At 42.9% G+C, this 25,004-nt stretch overlaps 2 protein-coding genes across 2 annotated transcripts in view; both read left to right on the top strand.

The window, feature by feature from the left end:
- LOC138959287 (protein NipSnap homolog 3B-like) overlaps nucleotides 1-1,206 on the top strand; it is a 37,707-nt gene extending 36,501 nt beyond the window's left edge. The window contains exon 6 of the mRNA XM_070330737.1: nucleotides 1,076-1,206. Coding sequence (XP_070186838.1) covers nucleotides 1,076-1,143 — 68 coding nt within the window. The 3' untranslated portion in view covers nucleotides 1,144-1,206. The remainder of the gene's footprint in view (nucleotides 1-1,075) is intronic.
- Nucleotides 1,207-10,301: 9,095 nt separating this feature from the next.
- The window catches only part of LOC138958919 (cilia- and flagella-associated protein 263-like), a 33,199-nt gene continuing 18,496 nt past the window's right edge, over nucleotides 10,302-25,004 (top strand). Inside the window, exon 1 of the mRNA XM_070330258.1 lies at nucleotides 10,302-10,436. Coding sequence (XP_070186359.1) covers nucleotides 10,327-10,436 — 110 coding nt within the window. The 5' untranslated portion in view covers nucleotides 10,302-10,326. The remainder of the gene's footprint in view (nucleotides 10,437-25,004) is intronic.

Genomic DNA, 25,004 nt, shown 5'->3' with positions numbered 1-25,004 from the left:
CCTGCGACCCAGTCGTCAGTCAATCGCAGGGGCAGAGCCAATCAGAACGCGTCGTTGCGGCCTTCACGCCGTGACGTAAAATATGGCGGACAGTGGCGGACAGCGTCTCTTCGTCGATTCAAAACTTATTGGAAGAACAGTTTCTTACTCAGGGGCGGATCAGTTGCTTTGTAAGGGGGGGTGCACTTTGAATCGAAAGTGAATGTGATGGGCACGAAGCGCCCGAATTTGCTAGGGGGGTCGGGGGCATGCCCCCCCGGAACATTTTTTGGCCCAAAGAAGCAAAATGGTGCCATCTGGTGCCATTTGAACTTAGAAATGGTTATAAGAATCAGCTTTCCACATTTTTTTTTTTTGTTGCTGGAGCACCCCCCCCCCCCCCCTCGTCCGCCCCTGTTACTCAGATATTAAGGAGACGTTTTAGGCGTGTACAGCGGTCGGGAAACATTAATTGCAACTGTCTGGGTACTTTATTTCTCGCAAAGGCGGTACTTTATTTCTCGCAAAGGCGTAATACTGAAAGGTATTTTTCAGAAAGGTAGAGCGATGTTCGAACATTAGCGTCTGCTCTCGCAAAGCGCGTTTGCCGTGTTCACTGTGACACGTCACTTCCGCCCCGCTCGCGTGGAGTTATCGTTCGTCAATCGTTAGTCAATCGTTCGTCCATCGTTCATCGTGTGACGGGTCAATGGCCTACGATGTGATGTGCGATCGGCTCAAGATTGAATCGCGCGATTGAATCTCAACGATTGAATCGCGTATGTGACTGAAGCTTTAGGGGTGACCCTTGGGAAAGATATCCTCAATCCGAAAAGCTTGTAACAAAGCTAAGCTGACAAGACAAGGCGATACGAGACAAGACGAGACGAGACGAGATAAGATAAGAGGATGATGATGATGATGATAATGATGATGATGATGATGATGATGATGATGATGATGATGATGATGATGATGATGATGATGATGATGATGATGATGATGATGATGATGATGATGATGATGATGATGATGATGATGATGATGATGATGATGATGATGATGATGATGATGATTTTTCTTTGGATTGTTTCAGGCAAGACGAAGAAAGTGAGGGGTTATTCACGCTTCATGGTTCCACACGATTGTTCCCCCATCAAGTAGACCCCCTTTCCCCCATCAAGTAGACCCCCCCTCCCTTCCCCCATCAAGTAGACCCCCCTTCCCCCATCAAGTAGACCCCCCTCCCTTCCCCCATCAACTAGACCCCCCTTCCCCATCAAGTAGACCCCCCTTCCCCATCAAGTAGACCCCCTTCCCCCATCAAGTAGACCCCCCACACCCATCAAGTAGACCCCCCTTCTCCCATCAAGTAAACCCCCCTTCCCCATCAAGTAGACCCCCCTCCCTTCCCCCATCAAGTAGACCCCCCTTCCCCATCAAGTAGACCCTCCTTCCCCATCAAGTAGACCCCCCTCCATTCCCCCATCAAGAAGACCCCCCTCCCTACCCCCATCAAGTTGACCCCCCTTCCCCCATCAAGTAGACCCTCCCTCTCTTCCCCCATCAAGTAGACCCCCCTCCCCCATCAAGTAGACCCCCACCCTTTCCCCCATCAAGTAGACCCCCCTTGCCCCATCAAGTAGACCCCCCTCCCTTCCCCCATCAAGAAGACCCCCCTCCCTTCCCCCATCAAGTAGACCCCCTCTTCCCCCATCAAGTAGACCCCCCTTCCCCCAACAAGTAGACCCCCCTTCCCCATCCAAGTAGACCCACTCTTCCACCATCAAGTAGACCCCCTTCCCCCATCAAGTAGACCCCCCTTCCCACATCAAGTAAACCCTCCCTACCATCAAGTAGACCCCCCGTGCCCTTTAAGTAGACCCCTCTTTCCCCATCAAGTAGACCCCCCTTTCCCCCATCAAGTGGACCCTCCCCACCATCAAGTAGACCCCCCTCCATCAAGTAGACCCCCCTTCCCCCATCAAGTAAACCCTCCCCACCATCAAGTAGAGCCCCCTTCCCCCATCAAGTAGACCCCCTTCCCCCATCAAGTAGACCCTCCCCACCATCAAGTAGACCCCCGTGCCCATTAAGTAGACCCCTCTTTCCCCATCAAGTAGACCCCCCTTTCCCCCATCAAGTAGACCCTCCCCACCATCAAGTAGACCCCCCTTACCCCATCAAGTAAACCCTCCCAACCATCAAGTAGACCCCCCTTCCCCCATCAAGTAGACCCTCCCCACCATCAAGTAGACCCCCTTCCCCATTAAGTAGACCCCCCTTTCCCCATCAAGCAGACCCCCCCCTCCCCCATCAAGTAGACCCTCCCCACCATCAAGTAGACCCCCCTCCCCCATCAAGGAGACCCCCCTTCCCCCATCAAGTAAACCCTCCCCACCATCAAGTAGACCCCCCTTCCCCCATCAAGTAGACCCTCCCCACCATCAAGTAGACCCCCCTTCCCCATTAAGTAGACCCCCCTTCCCCCATCAAGTAGACCCTCCCCACCATCAAGTAGACCCCCCTTCCCCATTAAGTAGACCCCCCTTTCCCCATCAAGTAGACCCCCCTCCTCCATCAAGTAGACCCCCCCTTCTCCCATCAAGTAGACCCTCCCCACCATCAAGTAGACCCCCTTTCCCCCATCAAGTAGACCCCCCCCATACCACCACCATCACCTCAAGTAACTGATTTCAGTTACAACACCCCCCCCCCCCCCTCGCACAACACATGTGTGTTCTGTATCACGCAACATAATTGTTAATTTTTTATGTGTCTCTCATGTTAGCGTTTATGTGTCTCTCATGTTAATGTTTATGTGTCTCTCATGTTAATGTTTATGTGTCTCTCATGTTAATGTTTATGTGTCTCTCATGTTAATGTTTATGTGTCTCTCATGTTAGCGTTTATGTGTCTCTCATGTTAGCGTTGATGTGTCTCTCATGTTAATGTTTATGTGTCTCTCATGTTAGTGATTGTGTGTCTCTCATGTTAATGTTTATGTGTCTCTCATGTTAGTGATTGTGTGTCTCTCGTGTTAGTGATTGTGTGTCTCTTGTGTTAGTGATTGTGTGTCTCTTGTGTTAGTGATTGTGTGTCTCTTGTGTTAGTGATTGTGTGTCTCTCATGTTAGTGATTGTGTGTCTCTCATGTTAATGTTTATGTGTCTCTCATGTTAGTGATTGTGTGTCTCTCATGTTAATGTTTATGTGTCTCTCATGTTAGTGATTGTGTATCTCTCGTGTTAGTGATTGTGTGTCTCTTGTGTTAGTGATTGTGTGTCTCTTGTGTTAGTGATTGTGTGTCTCTCGTGTTAGTGATTGTGTGTCTCTCATGTTAATGTTTATGTGTCTATCATGTTAGTGATTGTGTGTCTCTCATGTTAATGTTTATGTGTCTCTCATGTTAATGTTTATGTGTCTCTCATGTTAGTGATTGTGTATCTCTCATGTTAGTGATTGTGTGTCTCTTGTGTTAGTGATTGTGTGTCTCTCGTGTTAGTGATTGTGTGTCTCTCATGTTAGTGATTGTGTGTCTCTTGTGTTAGTGATTGTGTGTCTCTCGTGTTAGTGATTGTGTGTCTCTTATGTTAATGTTTATGTGTCTCTCATGTTAGTGATTGTGTGTCTCTCGTGTTAGTGATTGTGTGTCTCTTATGTTAATGTTTATGTGTCTCTTGTGTTAGTGATTATGTGTTTCTCGTGTTAGTGATTGTGTGTCTCTCATGTTAGTGATTGTGTGTCTCTTATGTTAGTGATTGTGTGTCTCTCATGTTAGTGATTGTGTGTCTCTTATGTTAGTGATTGTGTGTCTCTCATGTTAGTGATTGTGTGTCTCTTATGTTAGTGATTGTGTGTCTCTCGTGTTAGTGATTGTGTGTCTCTCATGTTAGTGATTGTGTGTCTCTCGTGTTAGTGATTGTGTGTCTCTTATGTTAGTGATTGTGTGTCTCTCGTGTTAGTGATTGTGTGTCTCTCGTGTTAGTGATTGTGTGTCTCTTGTGTTAGTGATTGTGTGTCTCTCGTGTTAGTGATTGTGTGTCTCTCATGTTAGTGATTGTGTGTCTCTCGTGTTAGTGATTGTGTGTCTCTTATGTTAGTGATTGTGTGTCTCTCGTGTTAGTGATTGTGTGTCTCTCATGTTAGTGATTGTGTGTCTCTTATGTTAGTGATTGTGTGTCTCTCGTGTTAGTGATTGTGTGTCTCTCATGTTAGTGATTGTGTGTCTCTCATGTTAGTGATTGTGTGTCTCTTATGTTAGTGATTGTGTGTCTCTCGTGTTAGTGATTGTGTGTCTCTCATGTTAGTGATTGTGTGTCTCTCATGTTAGTGCTTGTGTGTCTCTTATGTTAGTGATTGTGTGTCTCTCGTGTTAGTGATTGTGTGTCTCTCGTGTTAGTGATTGTGTGTCTCTCCTGTTAGTGATTGTGTGTCTCTCATGTTAGTGATTGTGTGTCTCTCATGTTAGTGCTTGTGTGTCTCTCGTGTTAATGTTTATGTGTCTCATGTTTTTGTTTTTTAACCTTTAACCAACATTTTATTCAAAATTCTTCAAAACATACAACTAGGCCACGCACTCAAGCATATGCTTATATTACGAGTTGTATTGATTAAATATGTTACACCTGTTACACCTGTTACACCGGTTTTTTTCCCAAAAAAATGTTAATCAATAAACACGTGATAACAAACATGGTAAGCCTAACTGTGTGTTTTCTGTTTGTACACATACTTTCTTATTTACATGCTTTACCTTAAATCAGAGACAATAAACAATGTGTTTCTAATTAATAAAACGTCAGACTAACGAAATCTCAGAACAACATGATTTCCAAAAATAATTTCCAGTGTTAATCGTGAATCGCTTTTTTTTTTAAATGCTTACGCATCTCATGTCTCTCATGTTAGTGATTGTGTGTCTCTTGAGTTAATGTTTATGTGTCTCATGTTAATGTTTATGTGTCTCTCATGTTAATGTTTATGTGTCTCATGTTAATGTTGATCGTGTCTCTCATGTTAGCGTTTATGTGTCTCTCATGTTAGTGATTGTGTGTCGCTCATGTTCATGATTGTGTGTCTCTCGTGTAGTGTTTATGTGTCTCTCATGTTAATGTTTATGTGTCTCTCATGTTAATGATTATGTGTCTCTCGTGTTAATGTTTGTGTCTCATGTTAATGTTGATGTGTCTCTCATGTTAATGTTTATGTGTCTCATGTTGGCGTGTATGTGTCTCTCATGTTAGTGATTGTGTGTCTCATGTTAATGTTTATGTGTCTCTCATGTTAATGTTTATGTGTCTCTCATGTTAATGTTTATGTGTCTCATGTTAATGTTTATGTGTCTCATGTTGGCGTTTATGTGTCCCTCATGTTAGTGATTGTGTGTCTCTCATGTTAGTGATTGTGTGTCTCTTATGTTAGTGATTGTGTGTCTCTCATGTTAATGTTTATGTGTCTCGCATGTTAATGTTTATGTGTCTCTCATGTTAGCGTTTATGTGTCTCATGTTAATGTTTATGTGTCTCTCGTGTTAATGTTTATGTGTCTCTCATGTTGGCGTGTATGTGTCTCTCATGTTAGTGATTGTGTCTCTCATGTTAATGTTTACGAAATGGCTATGTTGCCGGTACCGGCAACGTAGCCTGTAAGCTACGTTGCCGGTACCGGCAAAATAACGATATGTTACGGTAGAGGCTATTTTGCCGGTAGAGGCTCTCTCTCTCTCTCTCTCTCTCTCTCTCTCTCTCTCTCTCTCTCTCTCTCTCTCTCACTCTCTCTCTCTCTCTCTCCGTCTCCGTCTCCTCTCTCTCTCTCTCTCTCACTCTCACTCTCTCTCTCTCTCCTCTCTCTCCTCTCTCTCTCTCTCTCACTCTCACTCTCTCTCTCTCTCTCTCTCTCTCTCTCTCTCTCTCTCTCTCTCTCTCTCTCTCTCTCTCTGAAGCTAGTAAAGTGAAAGTTACCGCCTGTGATTAAATACTCACCAATAAATGACAGTTTCTGATGGGAATTTCTTTGGGGGAGAGAAGTGTTCACTGATTGACAAATTTGAACTTTTATAGTGAGTTTTATTATCAACTCCACCTCGGACAACAATTGGCTTCTTTAGCTGCAGAAAACAACTTTGATTTCCAAGAGAAATTGAGCGTGTTAGATTTTGTTGTAAAAGTGTGGGGATCTGGAAAATATGTAGCGGTTGTGGAACTAGTGTATGATATGACAGTCGCCCCAAACCCACCACCACCAACAACAACACCACAGTCTCACGAGGATGGTTCATTCGCACCCAGGCCCTACGACGTCACACGAGGATGGTTCATTTGCACCAAGGCCTACGACGTCTCAAGAGGATGGTTCAGTCGCACCAAGGCCTACGACGTCTCATGTAGCGGTTGTGGAACTAGTGTATGATATGACAGCCGCCCCAAACCCACTACCACCAACAACAACACCACAGTCTGACGAGGAGGGTTCATTCGCACCAAGGCCTACGACGTCTGACGAGGAGGGTTCATCCGCACCAAGGCCTACGTCGACGTCTCTTGATAATGTGACGTTACCACCAAAATCCCGGAAGAGAGGCAGACCAAAAGGAAAAGTAATAAATGCTATTGGAATGCCTAGCCGGAAAAAATGCAAGGTTGACAAACCGTTCCCTTTTCAAAGAAGTCCTCGGTGGATCGAGACAGACAAATTCTGAGCTACTTTGTCGGTGAGGCAGACACAATCCGTGCTCTGAAAGGCGAACTTCAGAGGAATCCGTTTAGCAGTTACGTCTACTCGGCTGTACGGTCTTCTCTCCGTACTGTGTGTGCACTATGTGACGATGACTTGTTGAATACTCAATCTATTTCATGTGATTCATGTCTCAGATCCCTCCATCTGCAATGCGCTGGAAAACGCTCAAGACCAAAAACCAAGTTCTGGTTCTGCAGGAACTGCTATGAATGACACACACACACACACACACACACACACACACACACACACACACACACACACACACACACATACACACACACACACACACAGACATAGAGACAGAGAGTCAGCGGCAATGATCATAGAGAGAAATAGATGTGACGATGACTTGTTGTATATTCAACGTCCGTATATATTCAATCTATTTCATGTGATTCATGACACACACATAGAGACAGAGAGTCAGCGAGAACGATCATAGAGAGACAATAACCAGTATTTAATTCCTTGCATAGAGATCATCGCGGATATTTGCCAGTTTGATTAGTGTATTTGGTGTTAAGAGAGAGAGAGAGAGAGAGAGAGAGAGAGAGAGAGAGAGAGAGAGAGAGAGAGAGAGAGAGAGAGAGAGAGAGAGAGAGAGAGAGAAATATGGCTTTTATTCGTGTATAAGACAAGGTTGTAATTGCATTTGAAGTTTGCACATCAGAAATACAAATATTGAAGATTACTTGTGTATAATTGCCTTTGTGAGATGGAGAATCCGACTAGACGTTTCACTTTACTAGCTTCATCAGCGTCCAACCGGCAAAATAGCCTCTACCGTAACATATCGTTATTTTGCCGGTACCGGCAACATAGCCTACAGGCTACGTTGCCGGTACCGGCAAAATAGCCATTGCCTAATGTTTATGTGTCTCTCATGTTAGTGATTGTGTGTCTCTCATGTTAATGTTTATGTGTCTCTCATGTTAATGTTTATGTGTCTCATGTTAATGTTTATGTGTCTCATGTTGGCGTTTATGTGTCTCTCATGTTAGTGATTGTGTGTCTCTCATGTTAATGTTTATGTGTCTCTCATGTTAATGTTTATGTGTCTCATGTTAATGTTTATGTGTCTCATGTTGGCGTTTATGTGTCTCTCATGTTAGTGATTGTGTGTCTCTCATGTTAATGTTTATGTGTCTCATGTTAATGTTTATGTGTCTCTCATGTTAGCGTTTATGTGTCTCATGTGAATGTTTATGTGTCTCTCGTGTTAATGTTTATGTGTCTCTCATGTTAGTGATTGTGTGTCTCATGTTAATGTTTATGTGTCTCATGTTAGCGTTTATGTGTCTCTCATGTTAGTGATTGTGTGTCTCATGTTAGCGTTTATGTGTGTCTCATGTTAATGTTTATGTGTGTCTCATGTTAATGTTTATGTGTGTCTCATGTTAATGTTTATGTGTCTCTCATGTTAATGTTTATGTGTTTCTCGTGTTAATGTGTATGCATCTCTCGTGTTAATGTTGATGTGTCCCTAGTGATTGTGTGTCTCTTATGTTAATGTTTATGTATCTCTCGTGTTAATGTTTATATGTCTCTCGTGTTAGTGAGTGTGTGTCTCTCATCAGTGTTAGTGAGTGTGTGTCTCTCATGTTAATGTTTATGTGTCTCTCATGTTAGCGTGTATGTCAGTGTCTCTCATGTTAGCGTGTAGTGTGTCTCTCATGTTAGTGGGTATGTGTCAATGACCTGCATAATTACGTTTCGTCGTACTGTGATTATTGTCACACCATTATTTTTTTACAGCGTTGTGCAAATGTTTATATGTGAATAAACGGCACAATCACATTTCGTACCCTCACACAATTGTTTTCACTGTATTGTTCTGGCGTTTGTGTGTAAACTTTGTTGTGTGTATGGAGGATCGTTTATGTGTAAATAAACTGCATAATCCCGTACCGTTTGTTCAATCAATCAATCAATATGAGGCTTATATCGCGCGTATTCCGTGGGTACAGTTCTAAGCGCAGGGATTTATTTTTATTTTTTTATTTTATTTTATTTTATGCAATTTATATCGCGCACATATTCAAGGCGCAGGGATTTATTTATGCCGTGTGAGATGGAATTTTTTTTACACAATACATCACGCATTCACATCGGCCAGCAGATCGCAGCCATTTCGGCGCATATCCTACTTTTCACGGCCTATTATTCCAAGTCACACGGGTATTTTGGTGGACATTTTTTATCTATGCCTATACAATTTTGCCAGGAAAGACCCTTTTGTCAATCGTGGGATCTTTAACGTGCACACCCCAATGTAGTGTACAACGAAGGGACCTCGGTTTTTCGTCTCATCCGAAAGACTAGCACTTGAACCCACCACCTAGGTTAGGAAAGGGGGGAGAAAATTGCTAACGCCCTGACCCAGGGTCGAACTCGCAACCTCTCGCTTCCGAGCGCAAGTGCGTTACCACTCGGCCACCCAGTCCCGAGTTGTGTGTGTATGGCGGATCAGGGGCGGATCAGTTGCTTTGTAAGGGGGGGGGTGCACTTTGAATCGAAAGTGAATGAATTTGCTAGGGGGGTCCGGGGGCATGCCCCCCCGGAACATTTTTTGGCCCAAAGAAGCAAAATGGTGCCATCTGGTGCCATTTGAACTTAGAAATGGTCATAAGAATCAGCTTTCCACATTTTGTTTTTGCTGGAGAGGGGGGGGGGGGGGGGGGGGGGGGGGTGTGTGCACAGGGTGTTGCGTAAATAAACTGCATAATCTCGTACCGTTTGTTGTGTGTATGGAGGATAGTTTATGTGTAAATAAACTGCATAATCTCGTATCGTTTGTTGTGTGTATGGAGGCCCGGATCGCGTATGATAAACTGCATAATCTCGTACCGCTTGTTGTGTGTATGGAGGATCGTTTATGAGTCAAGATGTGTCACACACAACTTTAGTTATGAATGAGCGTTTATTTTGAATACGTGAGAGAGACCACTCATGGGATAACAATACCCGGGGTTCAATTCACACGTTGGTAGCCTAATATATCGGCATGTAAATGAGGTCGTGTCGACCTGGTCTGGCAGAGACCTGCTCAGTTTCCGGGCTGCCACTGATGCCAAAGTCACCGAAACAAACGTCATTCTGGAAACACCTATACTCGGACATTCATATAATCCAAAAGGTGAGAGTCTGGAGGGTTAAATCAGGAAAAGTGAGGCTACCGCCCAATGTCAAACCTCGTAGATCCTCGTACCAGAGACATACATCTGCTCGTACTGTTGTGCAGATCCCTGAATTCGGAACTTCTTTTTGAAAGTGCAGAAAAATCAGACCATTTGACCTATACATTTGCCACTTTGTGGACTTGTCATGGATAGGCTGAAGTTAGTTTACACTAAATATAGGTAGGGTAATTCGGTCAATCGATGGAAAAGTAATTCGTAGTTTTATCGGTTGCATTTTTTGTGGGTCACCCTGTATAGCGGCGAAACGTGTCAGGGGGGATAATAGAGACTTTTTTTTTAGAACTCAAGGGAGTTAGCTCTCTTGGTCTGTTACTTCAGACTAAATGAGGCACACCAAGACTGCCGGGCACAGCTTTGCCGAGACTGCGCAGTACCCGGATGTGTAACTGAGCAACTGGTGAAGCAAGATGGAGGACACAGGGAGTATGGCGGACACTCACAGTGTCGACAATTCAGAAGTGGATCCCTTGCAAGATCTGAGCGATGAACAACTCTATCAGCTGGTCGAGGAGACGCTGTGAGTACACACTTTATACGATTCATTGCTGTGCGCAGAGTTTTGATCTGGGACAGAGTGAGAAAAGTGGGTCATCGCGTCACTAACAAATCCTAGGCCTAAACAATTCCGGGGCTAGAACATTCTTCTTGGATACGATTCGTCACATCAACAGAAATCACCACACTTGATGTATATACTCTGGGCAAAACTTGAACTGTAGCATTGCATTTGTAAACACTAAGTAATGTCTTTTGAGTGGCACCACAGCTCCAATACCAACAAAACCAACGGTTTCCCAGATCAAACACTGCATAAATTTAAAAGCCTTCCTAAAAATTCGCGTAAAAATGAGCTTGCAAAACTGAAAATGGGTACCATTTTTTTTTTTAATTGAAAGTGGTCTCATGATAACCTTAGACACAGAAAACTATATATCATTAGGAAGAAGAAAGCTTGAAGGTTTGAAATGAAATTTGTTCGATTTGCAGTGATACAAAGATGAACGTACAAAGCGTTCGACACTGTTCCCCACCCCCACCTTCTCCACAAACTCTCCTGTTATGGCATAAACGGCCCCCTACTGAGGCTACTCAACTGGCTCACGTCGTTCCTTACTAAGCGCTCCATGAAAGTTGTACTCGAGGGTACTTCATCCAAATCAACTAGTGACTACAGTAGACTCTGGCGTCCCGCAGGGGACGGTGCTCGGCCCACTACTCTTCTTTGTCCATATTAACGACCTGCCAGCCTCCGTATCGTCCCACGTCCGCTTGTTCGCCGACGACTGCCTGCTCTATAGGGAAATAAACTCCTTCACGGATCACCAATCCCTGCAACAAGACCTCAGACACCTCGAAGAGTGGGCGGTTACCTGGGGCATGCGCTTCAACGCCTCTAAATGCTATATCCTCAGTAAAACAAATCCTCTGACTTCTACTACCAACTGGACAACAGCATCCTCCAAAACGTTAGATCCACACCCTACCTTGGCATTCTCCTCTCAGACGACATGAAATGGAGCCCCCACATTTCTTCTATCACTAAAAAAGCAAACTGCACCCTTGGCTTTCTCCGCCGCAACCTCCAACGCTGCCCGCCTCGTTGCCGTCAGCAGGCCTACCTCTCCCTTGTCCGTCCCCTCCTGGAGTATGGGGCGGTTGTCTGGGACCCCTACCTGAAGAAAGACATTGACTGCATCGAACGCGTACAACGCAAAGCGTCGAGGTTTATCACAGGCGACTTCAGGTCGTCGACCCCCGGCAGCGTCACCAGACTCCTAGAGAAAACTGGACTCCAACCTCTGCAACAGCGACGTCAACAACTCCGTCTGACGTTCTTCTATAGGGTGGTTGAGGGGCTGGTACCGGCACTACCATCACACCAGTTCTTAACTGAGCAGAAGCAAGGCCGTAAAATCAGGCCAGTGAGACACTCTGACCATCACACATCCAACATCGTCTCACAGTATTCAAGAAACAATTCTAGACCCTATTCAGTGCCCCAAGGCCGCACTGATCAGTTTAGGAACTCCTTTTTTGTGAAGACGGCACAAGACTGGAATCTACTTGAGGACAATATTGTAACCTCCAAAAGCATTGGCATCTTTAAAGCCAAGCTAGCAGCCGTCCACCACCATTAGGCTGCCGCACTCTCCCCCGCTGCATTTATGCCAGTCTTCTGGTACCCAGCAGCGTAATCATCAAGATCAAGATCAAGAAGACAAATAAACATGCCGCAGGGTGGCAGAAGTAATTGTAAACAGACAAATGTAAATGTAAACAAGCCAAACTCGACGATCAAATTCAGTCAGATCAACTATATTTATTCTACACATTGCGACCATGCACGTGCATCTTGTTCATTTACAAACAGATATAAATGCATAATTACCTCCCTAATTTTCACAGTCAACAACATGCCTCACTAGTATCGTTATCCTTATCTTCCTGCTCCTTGTCGCTATCAATATCGCTCATTTTTGCAAGAGAAACAGTAAATGAAAGCTTGGAAAATGTTTGAAACGCAGTGCAGATGCATGATCGGAAGTGATGAAGAAATATAACAAGCCTTCTGATTGGCCAGCTAAAGATAAATTTGTGCAAGGTATTATCGTGCCAAGAGGGTTAAATGGAATAAGCCTTCCAAGTGATTGGCTGTGTACTTGTTCAGTTTTTATCCTACCAGGACCTCAGGTATCAATCTTTGAAGTGGACAAACAAGATACATTTAAAGACCAATGATAATGTGAAACAAATATTGATTCTTTTGGTGATTTTGCTTCCTGCCATGTTTGAAGATGCAACATACAAAAGGGAAGTAATCAGCCTTCATTGTTATTTGTCTATTATATATGTTATGAATTATATGTTGTATATTTTAGAGATCAATAGATCAAGGTCGAAGTGAATAATTCATTTTGTCTATGAATAAACTGTCCATAAGCTTACCTTTCTTGTTTTCTGTTTTTAATTTTTTATCTTATTTTGGAACATTAAAGGAAAAGTCCAAGGTTTAGGGTCACTTTTGATACGTTGACACTCTTAATTCATTAACCACAATTGTATGTGTAAAAATGAACACAGAAGCCCCAAAAGTATACTTTGAAACCTTTTTTTGCTGTTCCGAATTGTTCCACCGCGCGCGCAGTCTTGGCTCATGACCTTTTGCACACGTGTTTTTACTACGTCACACACTGCTCGAACAAGTATGGCCACTCAGCAGCGAGGAAGAGGAGGAGTACGACGGACCACGTTTGAGCCAGGCTATCGTTCTTCCTTACCAGTTTGAACCACGGAAGAAAGACGAGGAAAGAAGGCCACAAGACGCTGCTCCTAACAGAGCCAGCAGAATCGGCAACACTGACTGGTATGTGATTACTATTGTTGTCGCTATCTTCTGCATGCTAGATCAAAAGTCATGTGCGTTTTCCACTCATCAGTTGTTGTGCTTCTGTTGGTATGTTAGCATGACAGGATTTGCTAAGCTGAGCTTTTCAAGCGTCTTGTTTTTTTACCACTTGGATATTTTACTTGGGACTGTACAGTTCAGAATAAATGTATCTGCAGTGTTGCCTACACTTGACGATCTCTTTCCCCTCTGCCTCTGGGAATTCCAATCACGGGTTTTTTCCGTTTACACAACAAAACATGTTGATAGTAAGTCGTACGGAATGACATTGATGTTGATGATAGTTTCATTCGTGACAGTAAGACACAGTGTTTCGTTTTAGGTAATGCATGGAACCACAAAACAGTAAAAGGGAGCTTTCTAAAATGGCGGCGGTGATTTCAATATTCAGAGATCTATCTCAGGAATATTGCCTTACATGTGCCTATGCCCCTGCAACCTTTTTATGTATTTTAGATCTGCCATGATACGATTTGTAAAACGACGGACGGACATGAGTTATGGTCTAAAAGTGGTGATTTTGGGTATTTATTTTAGGAAGGAAATCGCGCCAGAGATGTTTGGTCAGTAGGGAGGTTGGGAAATAGTTTTTTCAAAGGTAGAAGGACATTTCGAGTAGGCATTGAAAATGAACAAAGGGCAATTCTGGGACGATACCAAGGATTGTTGTGAATGATGCAGACAAAGCGTGTTTTTTTTTTATAAATCAGTGCAGAATTTAATATTGAGTGAAGCGGTATGTTTTTGAAGAACTCTTCAAAACAATCTTTGTTCTGTTGAATAGGATGTGTGTGTGTGTGTGTGTGGGGGGGGGGGGGGGGGGGGGGCATAATGGCGTGTGCCAGATTTCAACAGAAAAACTAGGAAGATCTATCGTAGATCTGAAAATAAATAATTCAGTGATGAACAAAGATTAATGTACGTATGTGTGTGTGTGTGTGTGTGTGTGTGTGTGTGTGTGTGTGTGTGTGTGTGTGTGTGTGTGTGTGTGTGTGTGTGTGTGTGTGTGCGCACGCGCGATTACCCGTGATGAGGCGACCATTGTGTAGTGGCTATGTTCCCCAGGCTCCAACAGAAGGCTGAAATCGAATTCTGGGAATGTGATCGTTTATCATGTGATGGAGTAACAAAAGAAGCCGTTTCTCAGAAATATCCAAAAATGCATACACAGCAGTTCCCTTCTTTTGATTGATGTTTGGTTTGTTTTGTTTCGCAACATGGGACACTGTTCAAAAGACAGCGCAGGTGTATTTTCAAACACCTAGAGGAGACAGGACATTGTTTCTGTTTCACAGTGGCCAGGTCAGTCACGATGTGTGGTCAGTGTTAAAAAGCGACCCTGTTAAATTCACTCGAAGGGTAGGCTACTAACACTGCATGCATTGTGAAACCGCGACTAATGGTACTGTTCGTGGTGTTTCTGTAAATCATAGTAAGTTTTGTGCATACATAAGAATCACCCGGTTTTTGTGAGTGTCTCCTATGTGAACGGGGCATGCTGTTATGATTACAGTGTGATCTACTGTTTCAGGTGTCAGTGCGGACATTGCTGCCGTATGCCAACTTCTGTTGAGTGTGTGTGTTGCCACGACGTCAGATAAATCAAACAGAAGGTAGAAGACCTGGAAGAGCAGGTATAGGCTGCATCACAGCACATCCTGGCTTTCGTACCGTGTGCCTGGACATCTACTGCCTGGAGACCGCATAGTATTCGTACAAGCAGGACTACGGGCGTCTAAACTTCGATCTGCATGAGTATGTAACACAACACAAATCAGAAGATTATCATTCGGATATATTTGCATATTCTTACACTGACAAGAGAGTGAAATAGTACATTGTATTACACAAATAAACAGATCGGATACGTAAACTAGACACAAATACATCGAATCTAATTAAATCTTCATTATAAACATTAACAGTGGAAAATAACAGCAACTGGGAAACAATAACATTTGTGTGAAATAAATACAAAACCTATTGTAAGACTGAACACCCACCCACAAACTTTTCAAGATACAATTTAATTGATGTGGGATTCTTCAGTATGTACACTTTTTACTTGCCGTTGTAGCACGATATTAATCCTACGAGATTTTTACTCCGGAGTCAAAAATTCGTACGAATATGTTACTCTACTCATACACGAGAAAGTTACTCCCCACGACAGGTGTACTCCGATTAAAAAATGTCGAACAAAAATGTAACTCCCCTGACAGGGGCGGATCAGTTGCTTTGTTAGGGGGGGTGCACTTTGAATCGAAAGTGAATGTGATGGGCGCGAAGCGCCCGAATTTGCTAGGGGGGTCCGGGGGCATGCCCCCCCCCCCCCCCCGGAAAAATTGTTGGCCCAAAGAAGCAAAATGGTGCCATCTGGTGCCATTTGAACTTAGAAATGGTCATAGAATCAGCTTTCCAAATTTTTTGTTTTGTTTTTTTGCTGGAGGGGGGGTGCACCTGCACCCTGTGCACCCCCCCCCCCCCCTCGTCCGCCCCTGCCTGACAAATAATTAACGAATACATTAATCCACCCTATCCACATAATTATCAGTATGATTAGAGCTTGTTCATTTTTCTTAAGTTTTGACATCGCAAATGTACCTCATTGCTTAGAATGGGTGTGTAGCTGACGATCGTTGGTGAAAGCCTACAGTAATAGAACTTGGCGGACATTGGTCATAGTCCGATAACTGCCTGCATACAGTATACCTACATAACGGATTCCAACACAAATTTCTAAAGTGAACATGTCATATCTTTATATTTATGGATGAAGAAAAGGAGGTTTCCGCCTGACATTTATCGAAAAAAAGGAAGACATCTTCTGGAAGGTTTTAGATGCAAAGTTTCATGAAGATCTCAGCAATCATTTTCAAGGAATCGCTCCACACGCTTTCTATACGATTTTCGTATGAAAATTGAAATTGTCATCTATTTTCTTGCTGCGGGTTATTGATATATATATATATATTTTAAATATTTGCCTATATATTATATGTATATTTGTGACAAAAATGCAGTGCGTTCAATGTTATTCTGGGATTGCTTTACACCACTTGTTTCTTTCTTGCTTTCGCAGGAAATACAGATATGTCGCCTACAGGCAGCTGGTGCGATGGTGTTGGGGGTTTCTCGGCAAAAGCATCAGGGTGCCTCTACCAGCTTGTGCCGTGAAAACGATCAGGGACACTTTCCCAGACGGAGGAAGAGTGGGGTTCAAACTCCCCCAGCTGGAGGGAATCGTGTGACCCTGTGTTGAACAGCTTCCTGCATGGTGGGACGATGGTACTGGGATGCCAGGTGGTCTGGTACATGGTCCACATGATCCCACAAACTTAGTTCCAGGTTCCTGGGGCTGTTAGTGTACTCCCGCATCAGATACTCCGTGAGCCGGTCAGCATAGCCTGTGCCCCGCAAATAGAAATACAAATTAAATCGATGAATTTGACTCAAGAAATAACTGTTTGTGGTGATATGCATCGGTATGAATGTATAACGGGTACATTAAATATACCCCCTCTCTTGTGTTACAGTAGAACATCCCTTGTAAATGTATTCTCACGTTCACTACCTTTCTTGTTTAAATGAACTGCTTAAAGTTAAACTTTTAGAAATTTACCCTCACTATTATATATTTTTCGAATTTCTAAGATTTGATTTTGTTACATATCTTTTTTAGGACATAGAGTGGGAGTTCCACTAAAACCGGCACGGTTGGCCTAGTGGTAAGGCGTCCGCCCCGTGATCGGGAGGTCGTGGGTTCGAGCCCCGGGCGGGTCATACCTAAGACTTTAAAATTGGCAATCTAGTGGCTGCTCCGCCTGGCGTCTGGCATTATGGGGTTAGTGCTAGGACTGGTTGGTCCGGTGTCAGAATAATGTGACTGGGTGAGACATGAAGCCTGTGCTGCGACTTCTGTCTTGTGTGTGGCGCACGTTAAAATGTCAAAGCAGCACCGCCCTGATATCACCCTTCGTGGTGGACTGCATGGGCGGCAAACAAACAAACAATAAAAACATGAAATTCTATATTTAGCGCGCATGTGTGTGTGTGTGTGCGTGTGTGTGTGTGTGTGTGTGTGTGTGTGTGTGTGTGTGTGTGTGTGTGTGTGTACGTACACCTTTCACATTGCTGTGGGTTCACTGTCTGTGCACAGGCAAATATTTCGTCGGTCTCACTGGGTGCCGATTTTTCGTGACGGCGGCAAGTACAGCAGGGCTTGTTATGGAGTGTCCTTTTGTTCTCATCGTTTGCCGTTGGGAATCGTGACAGTTCCCTTTTCCTCTGGAAGTAAAAGAAGAAAGACACTTAGTGTAATGATAATTTGATTTGAAAGTATGCTTGGTTTGGTATTGTCTATTGACCTATTCAGAACATTGAAAATTGAAATACCCACTGAAAGACGTATGGATATTATTATGTGTGTATCCATGCGTAAGTTTCAACACATAAGCTGGTTTTACGTGTCTCAGTCAATGCAGACAAATCACATGCACGATTCTCACAGCTCTCGTCTTTCAGTAGCAAAAACTGCACGCTTAGATATTTTATACATAGTAAATTATAATTCAAGCAAACACTGTCAATGTCATGGATTTACATTTGGAGTTTGCGATCATATTTACCCCACGCTTGGCACAAAAACTGACGAAGTGTTACTCTTAATCTGCCGCGCCACCCCCCACCCCTATCACCCCCACCCGCTCTTGTTCCTGCCCAGCCCCCATTTTCCACAGCTCAGCTCAGACCGTTATGCAACAGTGTTGCCTGGGGCGCTTCGACGTCAAGACATCATCTTTGTAATCCAGCAGTAATAGCCGGACCAAGACACACTAATCTGCACCAATTCACATTTGCTGCGCACCAATATGTGGGTGCATGGTCAAAACAAAAAACATCTACTACATCTACAATCAAAGTATACTGACCTTCAAGCAGCTTTGAACGGAGGGTACTGCCAATCGCGACAATACTCTTTTCGGTTGAAACCCCAACCTGTTTTGCTCAAAGTTGATGAAGTCGGTTTGCACGAAATGTTCACTGCAAATGAACCTGCTTTTGCCAGACACTTTTAAATGCGCACGCTTTGGCTGTGGAAACATCTCCAATTTCGATAACAAACTTAGGTTTTTGGTAGGAAATCTGTGGAAGGAAATGCCGCTTGTTGTTTGCGTGTTTTTGCAGTTTGCGGCTGCACACCTACGAGGCATTCTTCCGAACCCAGTTATCACTTTTACACATGCATGAACACCACGCTGGTTGAACCAAAACAAACACTGTGACGTCACAGTGAACCGACGTCACAGTGAACCAAAAATCACGTGACCACAACATGACCCCAGGCGGCTTGTCTTGGTTAGCCCACCAATAATAAATGTTCAATTACAACAACAACAAAATTTTTAATAATTTTTAAAATATTTTTCCTGAGATGTTTATAACATTTGGCATTCGATATTCAAGCTTTTGGAGATACTTCAAAACCTTGGACTTTTCCTTTAAAGGCACAGTAAGCCTCCAGTAAATCATCACAGATACTGTCAGGCTTTTACACACAGTACAAACACCCTTTCATTTAAACACTCACCCATCCTAGGTGCTCTCCGTAAAGAGCGAACAATTTTCAAAGAATTTATTTTTGCGTGGTTTATCTTACCCCTGAGCCATCGTGAACCCGTGTGATCCAGTTTCGCTTTTTCACAATGTAGTCGTCAGTTAGTAATTTGAATGCGACTCGATGTGAGCTTATCTGCAATAGCACGTTATTATGTACCTCTCACTATGCATGAAATAAACGGCTGTGGTTCACAAGAATTCTAGCGATGGCTTTTGACTGTTGAGAGGAACTGGCGATATGCATAAACCGTCGTCTGCTACCAGAACCACTACCTTGCGTGACCCTGCTTCCGGGCTTTTCTTTTTTCAAACTTTCAAAACTTCGAATTGTACTGATCTTGTCTTGATGAAAAAAGAATTCTTTTATGATTTAAGAATGTTTGTGTAAGCTAGTGTCAATTTATTATTTAGATTTTAAAAGCTAGGTTACGGTCGCATGCTTCGTGGAGACGAGCGTGACCCGCCTCGGTCTTCGTGTTAGCCGAGATTATCTGAAGGTAGTCTCGGCGATGACTGTTCTTTTCGTTAGGTCTAGCGCCAAAATGCACCACGGTCCAAAAAGTGTCCAAGACAATCCGCAAAATTAATTCTTTAAAAATTGCTTGCTCTTTACGTAGGTCACCTAGGATGTTCCTGTTTGGTGAGCGTTCAAATGGAAGGGTGTTTGTAATGTGTGTAAAAGCCTGACACAGTGACAGTATCTGTGATGGTTTACAGGAGGCTTACTGTGCCTTTAACAGTGTATCTGTGATGGTTTACAGGAGGCTTACTGTGCCTTTAACAGTGTATCTGTGATGGTTTACAGGAGGCTTACTGTGCCTTTAACAGTGTATCTGTGATGGTTTACAGGAGGCTTACTGTGCCTTTAACAGTGTATCTGTGATGGTTTACAGGAGGCTTACTGTGCCTTTAACAGTGTATCTGTGATGGTTTACAGGAGGCTTACTGTGCCTTTAACAGTGTATCTGTGATGGTTTACAGGAGGCTTACTGTGCCTTTAACAGTGTATCTGTGATGGTTTACAGGAGGCTTACTGTGCCTTTAACAGTGTATCTGTGATGGTTTACAGGAGGCTTACTGTGCCTTTAACAGTGTATCTGTTTTGGATTCCTCTCTTTAAAAGTTTATAAAAAGACGCAGTAAAAAACTGACAAAGAAGGTAAAGGAGACACACTGAGATGTTGTCATTTATCGACTACACACGGAAGTCATCGTGGGGCCGTGCGGACCCAATTGCTTCTCATTTCCTTCTTTGAGAAACATGGGTCCACACGGCCCCACAATGTTTGTAGTCTAAATATTAACTTTTTTTTTAATTACTTCTCGCTGAAATTTTAGGACATAAGAGCTTATTAGGTGCCTGAGGCATTCTTAAAAGCTCATTAAAAAATTCCAACTAGTTTAAGAGATATTTGCAATTAAACACCCTTCTGGGTCCACACGGACCCATGACCACCAGCGAAGGTTAAAAAGGCATACAAAAGAAAATCAAGAGTTACTGCATGGTTACGAACCAACCTATTTCTTTCCCCTATAGACTCTACAACTTCTTTGTACCCCTTCAAAGCGTTGTACAGTTAGGAGAAAAGTCAAGAGTTACTACAGGCATGGGAATTGTCCGCCGAATGGCAGATTTCCGCCGAATTTTTTTTTTGTTCCGCCGAAAATGCAAAAGTGTCCGCCGAAAAAATAAAAGGGGGAGGCACACAAAAAAAGCACCGGTTACTTTGGCCTTTGCGCAAAAGTCCGCGAAAACCTTCCGTACTTTGTTCACGCACTGCTACCGCCCGCCTCAGTTATTGAACTTTTATGTTTGAAAGTAAACCAGATTGCACAGATTGTGTTACAAGTTACATTTTCCTGTTTGTCTCAACAGATCAATTTTTTTACAAATTTAAACCATATAATAATACATGTATATTTTTTTTTCTTCAAAAAAGCAAAAATTGGTACATTTTTGTACTAAAAACTCTGATTCTAAAAACAGAATTTAATGGCAAACTTGGAGCTCAGATGACACCAGATTGCACCATCTGGGTTCTTTGGATAAAAAAAATTTCCGGGGGGGCATGCCCCTGGACCCACCTAGTAAGGCTAAGCGCTTCGCGCCATCGACTTGACGCTTCGCGTCTTCAGTTATAAATTTTCCGCCTTTTTTACAATTTTTAATTCCCATGCCTGTTACTAGTATTGCATGTTACGAACCAACCTATTTCTTTCCCCTATAGACTGTACAACTTCTTTGTACCCCTTCAAAGCGTTGTACAGTCAGGAGAAAAGTCAAGAGTTACTGCATGTTACGAACCAACCTATTTCTTTCCCCTATAGACTCTAGAACTTTTTTGTACCCCTTTAAAGCGTACGTTGTACATGCAGTCAGGAGAAAAGTCAAGAGTTACGAGAATCATATTGATCTTGTTGATAAAATCAAATTTTCCCTAATGCAAGGTGATATGGGGGCATCAATCAACTACCTTGTTTTTTTCACTGATCTTTAAAGGATGTACAATTTTTGGCCTGAATTTTTTGTAGCTAGGGAAAAGGAAGTTTTCTCTGCATGTTTGCGCTTGCTTGTGCATAAGAGATGGACCTGAACCAGAACTCTAATTTAACACTAGTAACACTGGCTGAGTTGACCTCATTTATGCCTTTAGCCCATATAGCAGAAAACTTTCCTCTTTATGTATGGAATATACATTTGTTGATTTGGTCAAAATTTATAAACATGTCCATGTAAAAACCATCACTAATTGAAGATCTTGGAGAGGTAACAAAACTTACAGCATCCCAATAACTGCAGGTTAGCAGACAGTCTTGTCCAATATTTTGACCTGAATCAGCAACATGTCGTTCCCTTTGCAACGTCAATTCTATACAATCAGTCTTTGTATACAATGTGGAAAAAAAGTTACAATTTGATACAATCAGTCTTTGTATACAATGTGGAAAAAAAGTTACAGTCTGATACAATCAGTCGTATACAATGTGGAAAAAAGTTACAATCTGATACAATCAGTCGTTTACTCTGATACAATCAGTCGTTTACTCTGGTACAATCTGATACAATCAGTCGTTGACTCTGGTACAATCTGATACAATCAGTCGTTGACTCTGGTACAATCTGATACAATCAGTCATTGACTCTGGTACAATCTGATACAATCAGTCGTTTACTCTGGTACAATCTGATACAATCAGTCGTTGACTCTGGTACAATCTGATACAATCAGTCATTGACTCTGGTACAATCTGATACAATCAGTCGTTTACTCTGGTACAATCTGATACAATCAGTCTTTGACTGTGATACAATCAGTCGTTGACTCTGATACAATCAGTCGTTGACTCTGGTACAATCTGATACAATCAGTCGTTGACTTTGATACAATCAGTCGTTGACTCTGGTACAATCTGATACAATCAGTTGTTGACTTTGATACAATCTAATACAATCAGTCGTTGACTCTGGTACAATCTGATACAATCAGTCATTGACTTTGATAAAATCTGATACAATCAGTCGTTAACTTTAATACAATCAGTGGTTGACTCTGGTACAATCTGATACAATCAGTCGTTGACTCTGATGCAATCAGTCGTTGACTTTGATACAATCTGATACAGTAAAACCTGCGAGCAAAGGACGCTCTTGGGGAGCCTTGCCACTGTCCTTTGTAGCAAGGTGTCCTTTCTTATGAATATGAATGCGCCAACATTTTTTTGGAGGAAAAAAAACCCAGTCACTGATTCTTTTTTGCCACAGAGAGGTGCAATCGGTTTCTTATCTGAAGCAATGGGCCATTCACTGGAAGATTCTTTGATCGAGCTGTTGAAAACCACTCGAAGAGTTCTTCGTTCAGGTTGTTTTTCTTCTCCACATTTTGCCGTCGATCTGGCACCGGAGTCCCAGTACTGACTGAGAATTTGTGTTCGATCAGCTTTTATGTTGGAAAATTGAGTTTTTCCGCAATTCAGCTCATCAGCAACTTTTCGAACGGTCTTTATGACATCGACTCTCTCTTCTAAAGTCAAATTTTTTCGTTTTGGCATGATGAGACGAAGACGAAGGATGAGACGAAGATGCATCACAGTACAGAAAGTAGAAACCCGAAATGTTTGTGAGTTCACGGCATCGACCAATGAGCGTGCACCATACAAAAATCAACTTCTTTCAAGTGCTGTCATTGGCTTACAAAATAAGCTTCTCGCGCGTTCACATCGCCAGCGAGATTGTATTTGCAGAACCAAGATGGCGGACCAGCGTCTGCTAAAAGCTGTCTGCTTCAAGGGTTTGTCCGTTGTTGACAAGTAACGAACCCAATCGGGACCAAAAAAGGGTGTCCGCGTTAGCGCCTTTGAGGTGTTCGCTCTTTTAAGGTGTTTTTGAGAGTAAAATACATCCGTCCTCACTTGAATTGTCCGTTATGCTAAGGTGTCCGCCGAAATAAGGGTCCGCTAGATGCAGGTTTTACTGTACAATCAGTCGTTGACTCTGGTACAATCTGATACAATCAGTCGTTGACTCTGGTACAATCTGATACAATCAGTCATTGACTCTGGTACAATCTGATACAATCAGTCGTTTACTCTGGTACAATCTGATACAATCAGTCTTTGACTGTGATACAATCAGTCGTTGACTCTGATACAATCAGTCGTTGACTCTGGTACAATCTGATACAATCAGTCGTTGACTTTGATACAATCAGTCGTTGACTCTGGTACAATCTGATACAATCAGTTGTTGACTTTGATACAATCTAATACAATCAGTCGTTGACTCTGGTACAATCTGATACAATCAGTCATTGACTTTGATAAAATCTGATACAATCAGTCGTTAACTTTAATACAATCAGTGGTTGACTCTGGTACAATCTGATACAATCAGTCGTTGACTCTGATGCAATCAGTCGTTGACTTTGATACAATCTGATACAGTAAAACCTGCGAGCAAAGGACGCTCTTGGGGAGCCTTGCCACTGTCCTTTGTAGCAAGGTGTCCTTTCTTATGAATATGAATGCGCCAACATTTTTTTGGAGGAAAAAAAACCCAGTCACTGATTCTTTTTTGCCACAGAGAGGTGCAATCGGTTTCTTATCTGAAGCAATGGGCCATTCACTGGAAGATTCTTTGATCGAGCTGTTGAAAACCACTCGAAGAGTTCTTCGTTCAGGTTGTTTTTCGTTCAGGTTGTTTTTCTTCTCCACATTTTGCCGTCGATCTGGCACCGGAGTCCCAGTACTGACTGAGAATTTGTGTTCGATCAGCTTTTATGTTGGAAAATTGAGTTTTTCCGCAATTCAGCTCATCAGCAACTTTTCGAACGGTCTTTATGACATCGACTCTCTCTTCTAAAGTCAAATTTTTTCGTTTTGGCATGATGAGACGAAGACGAAGGATGAGACGAAGATGCATCACAGTACAGAAAGTAGAAACCCGAAATGTTTGTGAGTTCACGGCATCGACCAATGAGCGTGCACCATACAAAAATCAACTTCTTTCAAGTGCTGTCATTGGCTTACAAAATAAGCTTCTCGCGCGTTCACATCGCCAGCGAGATTGTATTTGCAGAACCAAGATGGCGGACCAGCGTCTGCTAAAAGCTGTCTGCTTCAAGGGTTTGTCCGTTGTTGACAAGTAACGAACCCAATCGGGACCAAAAAAGGGTGTCCGCGTTAGCGCCTTTGAGGTGTTCGCTCTTTTAAGGTGTTTTTGAGAGTAAAATACATCCATCCTCACTTGAATTGTCCGTTATGCTAAGGTGTCCGCCGAAATAAGGGTCCGCTAGATGCAGGTTTTACTGTACAATCAGTCGTTGACTCTGGTACAATCTGATACAATCAGTCGTTGACTCTGGTACAATCTGATACAATCAGTCGTTGACTTTGATACAATCTTATACAATCAGTCGTTGATTCTGGTACAATCAGTCGTTGACTTTGATACAATCAGTCGTTGACTTTGATACAATCAGTCGTTGACTCTGGTACAATCAGTCGTTGACTCTGGTACAATCTGATACAATCAGTCGTTGACTCTGGTACAATCAGTCGTTG

Source organism: Littorina saxatilis, linkage group LG1 (assembly GCF_037325665.1).
Source record: "Littorina saxatilis isolate snail1 linkage group LG1, US_GU_Lsax_2.0, whole genome shotgun sequence".
NCBI lineage: Eukaryota > Metazoa > Mollusca > Gastropoda > Littorinimorpha > Littorinidae > Littorina > Littorina saxatilis.
This window is presented reverse-complemented; position numbering and strand designations above follow the sequence as displayed.